At 37.2% G+C, this 12006-nt stretch overlaps 1 protein-coding gene across 1 annotated transcript in view; it reads right to left on the bottom strand.

Annotated features, from left to right (window-relative positions):
- TRAPPC11 (trafficking protein particle complex subunit 11) overlaps positions 1-11694 on the bottom strand; it is a 48408-nt gene extending 36714 nt beyond the window's left edge. Inside the window, exons 1-5 of the mRNA XM_069493727.1 lie at positions 11656-11694; positions 8960-9185; positions 6914-7083; positions 5182-5252; positions 4234-4348 (exon numbers count right to left, since the gene is read on the bottom strand). Coding sequence (XP_069349828.1) covers positions 4234-4348; positions 5182-5252; positions 6914-7083; positions 8960-9163 — 560 coding nt within the window. The 5' untranslated portion in view covers positions 9164-9185; positions 11656-11694. The remainder of the gene's footprint in view (positions 1-4233; positions 4349-5181; positions 5253-6913; positions 7084-8959; positions 9186-11655) is intronic.
- Positions 11695-12006: the final 312 nt, after the last annotated feature.

The raw sequence follows: 12006 nt of genomic DNA, 5'->3' as shown, positions 1-12006 counted from the left end.
TGAACCAAACAATGTTTGAAGGAACATATTAACCTAACCTGTTCTTTAAAGTTTTACAAATGAGTAACAATAAGGCACTGACTAGAATGTCTAATGTTATGGTAGCCTGAAATATGTAGGTTATTATGAATTATTAAAAAAAAAACAAAAGCAAAAAATCCTTCTCAACAGAGAAATCAGTATTACTGATTTAGATTATCTCAATAAGTATCAAAGATAAGCTTGGTTTTAGTTTCTAAGCTGGATGTGTACTCAGAGATAAAACACCTGGTAAGCAGTTAATACAGAAAATTGAGAGTCTGAAAAGTCCTATTATTTCTTCTAAACTTAAGTGATACAGAATCAAATCTTTCACTGTTTAAATGTAACAAATTAGTTATAGAGACATCCCTGGATAAAGGAAAAGTATCGTAAGACTTTCACTTTTTAATTTACACATTTCTATATTATTTGACTTTTTTTTGAGGAAAAAAATATACCCAGTTTCAAAAACATAAATAAATAAATAAATGACAGATCTAGTCAAGATGTGATGGGTTAATGAAAAGACCAATTCTTTTAGCAGATATTCAAAAATTATACTTTTAAGGTTAACGCCAATTAAGAAAGCTCTTTTGAGGAAACACACCTTGAGTTTCTTTGTTCCTACAACAGAAAATCCAGCTCATTCAGTCTTCCCATTTAGTGATGTAACCTAGCTGAATTTTAAATGTACATGCTTTTTTATGATGTTCCCCTGCCCCCAAATAACCACTACTTCCTTCCCACTAATCTAAACCTCCAAGCACAGATGCAAGGCCTTCCTCTTCCTTAAAGCCTTCCCAGGTCACAACTATCCATTTGTTCTCTTAAGACTTGTTCCTATAAGCCTCACAAACTGTCACACTTGCAATGGTCTGTGGTATTTAACACAGATGATTTTGGTCTCAACAATTAAATTAGTTCCTTTATGAAGGTAGGAACTTAATTAACTTGTTTTGAACCAGACAAAATATGCACATACACACACAGTTATGTATATTATAATTTATTACTTGACCTTGGCTCAAAATAGAACTTATCCTACCAGATAATTTAGATTGAAAATTTGATTGCAAGTAACTCCCTATTCCAGCTAATTACCAGAAGATATATGATGTTCACTCTTAGCAAAATTCATACAAAGATCACCTGGAGTCCATTTTCTGATACTGCTGCACTAGCATATCAAGTAAGCACACTTTTTAGGATATACAAACAGATATCTTAGCCACTGCAACTGAATTTTGAGAAGCTAGCATTCACTCCAGGGAACAGAGCTACCAGTTTTCCAATGAAGAACATTCAAGTTTCCAAGCTACAGATGCAGATTAAAGTCTAAAAGGAAAGAGGCTTTCCTTAATTTTGGAAACTATATAATACACAAAAACATTCACACAACTTCGAGGGACAAAGGGAGGAACTATGTGTACCTGAAAGGAAGTTATAACTGAAGGTAGATCCTTCCCTAAGGTTGAAAATAAAGGAGTAAAAAGAGCCAAAGCAGAAGCAGCAGGCATGTGGGAGTCCTTACATCCTTTTTCCTTTTTGCCTACAGCCTTTTCAGCAAAGGCAGACAGGGGGAAGAGTCAAATACTGCTTCAATATCATCCCACCCACCAAAATGCTTACAGTAGTTTTGATTTTTAATTTACAGAAGGGCAAAGATCGGAGATCCAAAACCTAACTGCAAGGATTAGATACATTTGTAGACGCTGTTTTGTATCTTTAATGAGTTCAAACCCATTGAAACCCTTTATTTAAAATAGTTTTAAACTAATTAAAAAATTGCTTCCTTATTTTCAGGAGCCCTTTTCAAGCACGTTCTCTCTACACCACAACTTTTCTCTGAGAAGCATGTTTTCTTAACTCATTAAAATGTCACCTTTGTTTTGAAAGGCAAAGTATGTGTGTGGTTTTTTAACATTTGCAAGTTAACATGACACTGATAGCCTACTGTCCTAAGAAAGGTTTGAAAATTCAGAACACATTTTCTTTTATAAAAGAAAAATGCTTAGTACACCATTAATTGAAATGAACAACGAACCTCTGTAATAGAAAAGATTTTCACAATCATTTCCAATGCATTACATAAGTTTTGTAAACATTTTAACATTTTGACACTTTAAAAAAATTAATCAAAGCACCATAGCATGTATACATAATACATCAAAATGCTCTGAAAGCACATGAATTAAGGATGCTACCAGTAAGTCTGCTACTTCTTCCCAGATCAATGAAGATGAAGATTTTTTGATATTCAACTTTTCTTTCTCTTAAGAAAAAAGATAACCATGAGGAAAGGGTCTGTCTTCCCTTATTCCCAACAGACTGTCTTATGCACCCCCGTCCTGATAGCCACATTCTGGAGGCCATGGACTCAGAGCACTTGCTTTTTACATCAGTCATTCTGACAGTGTCCTCCTTATTTAAATGTTTCATTATCTCCAATAAAACCATAAGTGGTTAAGGGCAGAAGTTACATTTGTTTCTCTTGTATCCAGGAAAGCACTGAATTTGAAAGCTGAGGAAAGGAGACAGGATCACTAATGGTTAAGGTAGTATTCTCAATCTCACCACTACTGACATTTTGAAACAGGTAATTCTTTGTTGCATAGGGCTGTCCTGTGCATTGTATGATGTGTAGCAATATCCCTCGGCTCTACATTCTAGATGCCAATATAGCAGCCCCCTCGGTCATGGCATAAGTGGCAGGAAAGTCTCCAGGCATTACCAAATATTCCCTGGAGGGTAACACTGCCCCCAGTTAAGAGTCACTGGGTAAGGTATAGAACAGAGGACAATAGCTTTTTAAAGAAGGGTTCGTGTAAACTAAGCCTTAACAGTTGAGTAAGGGGAGCTGGCAGGTGGGCACTAGGTATGAAAGCATACTGACAAGAAACAGCATGATAAAGGTACCGAAGTGCAAAGCAGAAGGACAAAGTGTTCAAACCTGGAAAGGGAGTCAGAGGCCAGCCGTGAGACTGGATGAGCCTCCGTGGAAAGAAAAGCAGTCTGGGTGTGCCACCATCAACTATACCTGGTCCCTCTCTTCTTTGTGTTCCCTACGGGTCATATGTTTGCAATTAAAAAACAAAATTCATCATTCTTTTCCTCTGTATTCTGGGCCATTATGCCAATGTTATCCTCAGCATGAATGACTTGACTTTCTCTGCTTCTAGCATGAAGATTTACTTTGCTAATTGCATTTAAGTTTTCTGCAAGTCATCTTTTCATTTGATCCTGTTCCTGTGCATGTTCTCTCCTTCAAAATTTATGCTTCTCTTTCTTAGGAGCCAAGTTATTTATATACCAATAAGAATGGCAGTTAACCTCCTGTAGTAGATCATTTTTTCATTTTCCTTCTGAGAAAGAGAGAGAAACAAACACAAGAAAAGCAATAATAAAAGATAAACTAAATTGTTCTTGAGATTAAGGACACTTATGCAGAATGAAAAGGAAAATCATTTTATAATCAATATCAATGAGAATATTCATATCTAAATACATCCTAGCTAAAAATGTAATACTATAAAACTTCTTTGCAACACTAAATGCCAGAAAACAATGGATAAAGGCCACATAATTTTTGAGATAATATTGTACCCTCAGGTAATCTGCCCTTTATCTATGAAGACTTTACAAAGATATTTAAGATCTGATGAAGCCCAGGACCTTCTTAAAAAATGATTTAAATAGATACATCAACATATCAAGAAGAAAGCAAAAAAGAGGCCAGAAATGGAGACATTCTCATATAAAATAACAAAATGTCATACAAGGACATGTGGTAATTACTGGAAAGTACAATGGAAAAATACATATTTTTTTAAAAATGAGGTTGACCTAGATATAGCTATGCAAAGGTGTCCATGAGTAAGTAGAAGTTCACTGTGTATTATATGATTACATTTATTTTTTGCATGTTTAGGTGTATGTGTATGGACTATAAAGATATACCTATATTTGTTCTTATACAAAAAGATATTTTTGGAAGGAAATTTAAGAAATTGCTGATAGTGGTTACCTCAAGAATTAGAGAGGGTCAAAAAGTTGACAAAAAGGGACTTTTATTTTCACCCTATATCCTCTGTATCATTTGAATTTTTTTCATGAGCATGTTTTTTTTTTTAAAATAAATGGGTGTAAGCTGCCAATTTCTCAATTCCTAATGAATACTCTAAAAAAAAAATACTTTAAAAGACCTTTATTTACCTTATGATATAACCCACCAGGTGGTCGGTGTGTGGCAGTACAAACAAAGACTTTCCTGAGAGCTCACATGCATTGCATAAAGCTGCAGCCCTTTCTGAAGCAATGACATCTTCTCCTGTTGATAACCCCCACAAGGATAAAGAAAGAAATTAATGTATTTTTCTAAATAAATATTTCCCCAAGTCTGAAAAATATAATTAGCAATAAAAACTCAAACGACTTTTCACCAGGCCAATAGGACTCCTGGGCTCCTTGGGAGCTCTGAGGGGTTCTTAGAAGTTACACAGTATATACCTTTTTGGAAAACACCGTGGAACTTTTTACCGAGCCAGGAGAAATGCCAACAGATATATCACATAAGTATTTGAAAACACATAACTAAAAGTGGAAGCAATAACTCACGAAAGAGTTTCCCACAACCATTTAGGATGCTACAAGTTTCAACATAGAAACAAAAACATATGGTCTATGAAAGTCTGGGAAGGCAGAAGGAATAAGTATTTGAAACTAAGACATGTTCCTAGAGGAAACTGCAAATCTTATAGCATTTTTCTTTGCTCTATAGCAAATTAATAAAAAAAATTACATAAGGAATAAAATTTCAAATAGAGCTCACATAAGTAAATTGCATTCTTTTTTTAAAAAAATCAAGCAAATTAACCGTTCTTCAATTAAACATGTCCTCTTACGTCCCCTACATGAGGAGGTAAGTGAAACTTCGAGAGTAGGACTTAAGAATCTGCATTCTTTACTATTTTTAATTATTTACAATAAGCATTTTTCATGTATTATCGGTTACTTTTTAAAGTTAACACACTATTAGCCCCATAACAGAGTGCATAAAAGATTTAAACATTAAAAAAAATCTATCTCCTTATAATAAGAATTGGAGGAATAAAGCAATTAATTTTAAAAAACCAAGTAAATAATTCATTAGCCTTTTGATACCTGGGGGCAAAGGGGTTTTCTTCTGAATTAGAACCACTGCAACTTTTGTGTTTCTTCCTTGTAAACTTTGCCTGCAATGGGGAAACAATAATAAAATTAATTAAATTATTTTAACTTTAAAAAAGTATTCATTACTTTACATTAAAACACAAGCTTGAAAATTCAACTGAAAATAAATTTCAACTTAAAAAACTAAGATCAGAGGAAATCTTTTCCTGCACACAAATAACGTATATGTCACAATGATTTAAATTCTAAAAGTATAATCTCACATCTTCTAATCCTCAAAAATCTGCCTTAAAAGCAAAAGTTTAATATGTTCTTTTATACAGAAGTTATAATACAACTTACTTCTTTTTTTTTATTTTATTTTATTTTTTTCAGCTCATTATGGGGGTACAAAAGTTCAGGTTATATATATTGCCCATGCCTCCCCATCCCTCCGAGTCTGAGCTTCAAGTGTGTCCATTCCCTAGACAGTGCACACCGCACTCATCATGTAGGTGTGCACTCATCCCCTCCCCCCACCTCCATCCCCCCCAGTCAGAACTTCAAGCGTGTCCATTCCCCAGGCAGTGCGTGTCCATTCCCCAGGCAGTGCGCATCGCACTCATCAAGTAGGTATACACCCATCCCTTCCTCCTAGCCCCCACCTCTGTCCGATACCCAATTGGTGTTATTCCCAAATGTGCACTCAGGGAAACCAGTTTGCTGGTGAGTACATGTGGTGCTTATTTTTCCATTCTTGGGATACTTCACTTAATAGAATGGGTTCCAGCTCTCTCCAGGAGAACCAAAGAGATGCCATATCGCCATTATTTCTAATAGCTGAGTAATATTCCATGGTATACATATACCACATTTTGCTAATCCATTCATGAATTGATGGGCATTTGGGTTGTTTCCACATCTTTGCAATTGTGAATTGTGCTGCTATAAACATTCGGGTGCAGGTGTCTTTTTTACAGAATGACTTTTGTTCTTCTGGGTAGATGCCCAATAATGCGATTGCTGGATCGAATGGTAGGTCTACTTGAATCTGTTTAAGGTATCTCCACATTGCTTTCCACAGGGGTCGCACTAGTTCACAGTCCCACCAGCAGTATGAGTGTACCTGTCTCTCCGCATCCATGCCAACATATATTGTTTTGGGACTTTTTGATAAAGGCCATTCTCAATGGAGTTAAGTGATATCTCATTGTGGTTTTGATTTGCATTTCCCTGATGATTAGAGATGTTGAATACTTTTTCATATGTTTGTTAGCCAGTTTTATATCTTCTTTTGAAAAATTTCTATTCATGTCCTTTGCCCAGTTTTTGATAGGGTTGTTCGATTTTTCCTTACTGATTTTCCTGAGTTCTAATTATAGTGATATATTACAGAGTAGTTATCCAAAAGAATTCATTGTGTTGAAACTGAAATAGTGACAAAGCAAAAGTGTTTTATAGGACTAAATAGTAAATTATTATGTCTCCAAAAAAGATCGTAAATGTAAGAAAAAATATTTGCAAATCCAGACCAATTTGTCTTCTAAATTTCTTCACATACTCGACATTATATACAGTCAATATTTATGCTCTCTGTTAGGAACTGAACAAGATTCATTAGAGGTTAGCGATCCCCAAAGTGACCATTATAGTCTAAACAGTCCTCAGTTGCCTTCAAAAAATATTAGTAAGTAACAGACATGTGCAAACTAACATGGGCAACCTGAAAAACAGAAGATCATACCTGACTATTTCCACTCTGGTGGCGCACTCGGACTGCTTTTCTTTCCACTGAGGTTCATCCCAGTCCAGTTCATAGAACACAACCACTAGGGCTGGCACCAGGTTCAGATGCTTATTCATCCAACCAGTCTTTAAAATCCCTTTAGGAATGTACCATTCATACGAAGTTCTCTGCAAATGTTGAAAAGTTATTTGACAACAACAGCAGCAGAAACCTCGTTATTGAGTGCCAGACACTTTATGTGTATTTGTCTCATTCAATCTATACACCACCCATTTTTATGATTAGGAAATTGAGACTTACAGAAATTAAACAAGAGCCAGCAAGTGTTGGAGGTAGAATCTCGACCCTAGAGTTGCTACACTTCTACTTCCCATTTAAAGAAGAATGACCAAAGCCAAAGAGTTTCTAATGATGTCAAGGCTCTCAGATACCTTGTAAAAAAAAGTATCTAGCCTGTTTTCAGGTAAATTCTACTTATATTCTTCACCATTCCAGTTTCTGTGCTTGTAAAACTGCTCAAATAAAATATTATCTAAAATCCAAAATGGCTTTGTTGTGAAGACATATTGCCATGATGGCATTTCACCTCACTTGTGAATGAAGTAAAAAATAAAAGACAATTCTTAAATACAGAAGAGCAGTCACTTGGGTGTCAGCACTAAGTGCCACGTAGCAGAAAGAGGATGCAGTAGATCTGACTGCTACCCCTGAAGAACGCAGTCGAAACCTCAAATCACTTCCAAATCACCTGCGGTGACTCAGACTACACCAGTTCACATTGGTCCAATGTCTACTTGAAGTAAGGAGAAAGACAAAGACAATAAGGAAGGCTGATACAAAATAAAGTGGGGACTCAGGAAAGAACCAGGAATAGGAAAATGAAAAGCATCCTGAATTGGAGAATTAAAGAAGAAAAGGGAGTTAGCTGTGCTGGGCCACTTGCCTTTTCTGACACAAACATCACATTAAAGAAAATCAAATGTGTAAGGGCCAGGGCCAAGGGTGCATTACTTGCATGATTTCAGACAGCTTCAGTTTCTAGGGTTAGGCACATGAAATGGAATCTCCAGCGTATGGGTCTTAAACACATAAGCAAAATAATCAGCTGGTGACCAAATCCACAGGTCCTACCCTTCCAGAGACTGAGGAGGCCTGGCATCTACATGTCTAATAAACACCCAGGTGATGATTACATAACTAAATGGTCCAGAGCACACTGTGTCTGAAACACTGCTCTAGAGAAAAAATAAAGGGGGGGCTTGGGGTGAGAGGGTTTGTTTTGATCAGTGTCTTGTTACCTAACTTTCAAACCAATTTCGTAAGATAATAAACATCAATCAATATAGATAAATTGCTTAAAACAGTAAACTTCACATAGTAAGAACCATGAACTATGTAAGCTGCTATTATTAATACTATGATTCTTATAACAACTACTTTTCTAAGATAAATTAATCTCTACTATGTTGTTCACCTTAAAAGTCAGTTTGGAACTTAATACCTTTCCTCATTCCACATTGAATAAACTGTTTTGGTTTACATATAACTTCCTAAGTACAGAGAACCCATCTTATTTAATTCATTATCACCAGCTTATTACATGGTTCCAGGTACTAAAACAAAGCAAGTGCTGAAAAGATATATGTGAAAAGGAGCCAAATTGAAAAAAAAAAAAAAAAAAAAAAGAGCCAAATTGCAAAGACCATGTATTCTATGATATTGGTAATCATGATGGGGGATGTGAGACCTTCCTTTTAGACGGGACTAGAAACTTGAGTTTTTTTCCCACCAATGCAGAAAAACTTAGGCTAATAGGACAGAAAGCTTTATAAAGTAACTATTCCTCTGGGGCTTAAAAACAATAACTATTATTAAACATATATGTAGTATATTACATGAAAATGTCTAAGGCTTTCTTTGTACACCACTGTCTTAATAAACTCCAGGGTTTTCTAACACAGACAATAGGTACAAAAAAGAGATACACACACACATGCACATAAAGAGAGGGGCAAAGAATACATGCAATCATAATGTCATTACCTTGGGCCTACATTTGGGATACTCATGGTCGCCTGGGAGCACTTTGAAAGAAATTGGTACCCGGTCAGCTCTCCGATTGGCACAAAAAGCATCCCAGACAGCTCGATGGACAGCATTATAAACGACATCCAGGCCCGTAAGAGTAACAAAAGCCATAGGCCGACAACATAATTCCACAGGGAAGTCCCACTGTGTAGGGCTCATATTTAAGGTGTCACAAAAAAATCTGAAATACAAATGTTAATACATTTACAATTCGTTAAGGAAAAAACCATATCCATTTCTAAGATATGAACCTCCGTCATCTAAAAATCATTACAAAAACGCTTTGAGTGTCTGGAAACTGTCAAGCAAACAGAAGAGGGCAAAAGGGAAAACCTTAATTCCTCAATTGGACCTATTAAAATATAATAACTATATCAAATTCTTAAAAAAATCTTCACATTAAAATGTTATAGTCAACTTTAAGACAAATCAGTATTTTCTGTAATGTCTCAAAATGCACACAGAAGTTTCAAATGAGCAGACCAAGAAAGCAAGATGATCAAACTAAAATAGGTCCACATGACCTATTTCAACTATAAATAATAAAAGTAAAATAATTACTGACTTGCATGTTAATAATCGAGAGAACATGTTTCTCTGAGGGGTCCATTTATTATGGACTAAGAATCTAGTATGCTTTGACTTCAGAAAAGCAATTATATAAAAATGTTTATTCAAACATTTTTTATTTTCTTTTACTTATTTTATATTTTAAAAATAATTTCAGGGCCAGACATGGTGGCTCATGTCTATAATCCTAGCACTTTGGGAGGCCAAGGCAGGAGGATGGCTTGAGCTCAGCAGTGCGAGGCTGCAGTGAGCTAAGATCAGGCCACTGCACTCCACCCTGGGTGGCACAGTGTGAACTTGTCTCAAGAAACAAAACAAACAAAACCTACTATTTTCTTTTCTTTTTCTTTTCTGAGACAGAGTCTCGCTCTGTCGCCTCAGGTAGAGTGCAGTGGTACTCACTGCAACCTCAAACTCCTGGGCTCAAGCGATCTTCCTGCCTCAGACTCCTGAGTAGCTGGGACCAGCTCAGGCTGGTCTTGAACTACAGACCTCAAGTGATCCTCCCGCCCTGGCCTCCCAGAGTGCTAAGATTATAAGCGTGAGACACTGTGCCCAGCCTAAACCTGGTAATTTCTTTTAAAAAATAATCTCCACCAGTATATTATACAGAATTCAAATATAATCTTGTGAAAAGTGAGGTGCACTTGGGCTAACATTTGATCCCCAAAACATGGAATATTTTTAACTGAAAGGTTAATTTAGTAAAGACTGTTAAGCTTTTGGTGTGCTGAGGGACCAATGGGTGTTGAATAAACAATTCGAAAATCTTGCCAGAAATGATACATGTTTATAACAGATAGAAGTTTTAGAATTATTTAAACATTTTTAGCACACGATTAAGTTATGAAGGCAAAGAATTGCATTTTCAGAAAAATATTCTAGTTCTAGAGAATTCGGATTGAAAATAAAAAAAGAGATGGTCAAAATACAGTATGGGTAACTTTGCTTAATAGCAGAGTCCAGACAAGAGCCCATTTCCCTTGATAACCCCAGGGCCTCAAAAGAAATAGCCGTGGTCTTTGAATATGGGGTGGAAATAAGGGGAACCTATAATGCTTTAAGTTGGTGCCATCCAACAGAAATACAGCATGAGCCATATGAATAATTTAAAATTTTCTAGCAGTCACATTAAACAGTAAAAAGAAATAGGTGGAATTCATTTTAATAATATTCTATTTAATTCAGTACAATATGTCCAATATATATTGACATTAATATAAAAGTTATTGACATATTTTGCCTTTTTATGTACTAAGTCTTCCAAATTTGGTGTGTATTTTACACTCATAGCACATCTCAATTCAGACTAGCCTATTTCAAATGCTCAATAGCCACATGTGGCTACTGGCTATCGTACTGAACAGCACAGCTCCAAATTATTCTGTCTCAAAATTACTTCATGAAAATTGTATCAGAAATTCTCGTCATATTCTCTCTTAAAAGCTTTAACACTTGAAATGATCGTGCTTATTCTGCGGCAAAGGGATGGGAATGGGCAGAACAGTGGTAAAGCAAAGGTGCAGAGATTGAATGGATCTCAATGACTGCCTGGGAAAAAGAAATTTCCAGGTCTCCTGGAAGAAGCCAATGGAGCAACCAACGAAACTATGACACAGATATAGAAGGTCTAGAGATTCAGAGTGTATGACACAAGGCTACTAAGAACAGGATTCAGAAATGTCCAACTACAAAATGATCACAAGAGGAACGACAGTTTGGGGCCGAAATGGTGGGGGGTGGGTGAGCTTGTGTTGAGGATGTGAAGCTACCACCCAACAGAGGAAAAGATATCGTCCCATGGTCTCAGTATTCTGCCGTGGTAGCTCCAAAGGGGAAAGGCGGAGAAATAACCTTGCAGCCCTAAAGACAGACGAAATCTTCCTCCTCTCTTCCCCCCGTCTTAAGCCTCGAAGCCCTAGATATAGGTGCGGCTTTTCTTTGGGGCTGAAAGAAAAGTGCCAGGATTGCACCCATCGACGAGGTAGGAAAACGCAGGCCCCCAAACCAGCATTGTTAAGAGCTAGCTCCCTGCCTCGGTGGTCTCGCCTAGCCACATAGGCCTCCGGGCCCGGACTCACCCAGGCCCCACGTCCCGGGCCCGCTGCAGCTGTGGCCGGTCGCCGCCAGTCCGGACAAGATGAGGGGAGGCAGACAGGGATACCCAAAACACCGAGGCCCGTCCCTGCAGACACAATCCCACAGCCCGCTCCAGCAGGCTAGACTTCCCTGTTCCCACCTCCACTGACACAGGAAGTACTTTCTGGGCCTGAGTGACATAGCTCTAACCCAATCGCTGTCTCGGAACTTTACGCCTCTCCTCAACACGTAAGGAGGGGGCTCCATTTCCTACAGGAGAAAGAGTTGGGGGCGGGGAGACAAGAAGCCAATAGGAGAAGCTAGAAGGAGGAGGGGGTGGAGCCTCTAACATT

Source organism: Eulemur rufifrons, chromosome 18 (genome assembly GCF_041146395.1).
Source record: "Eulemur rufifrons isolate Redbay chromosome 18, OSU_ERuf_1, whole genome shotgun sequence".
Taxonomy (NCBI): domain Eukaryota; kingdom Metazoa; phylum Chordata; class Mammalia; order Primates; family Lemuridae; genus Eulemur; species Eulemur rufifrons.
This window is presented reverse-complemented; position numbering and strand designations above follow the sequence as displayed.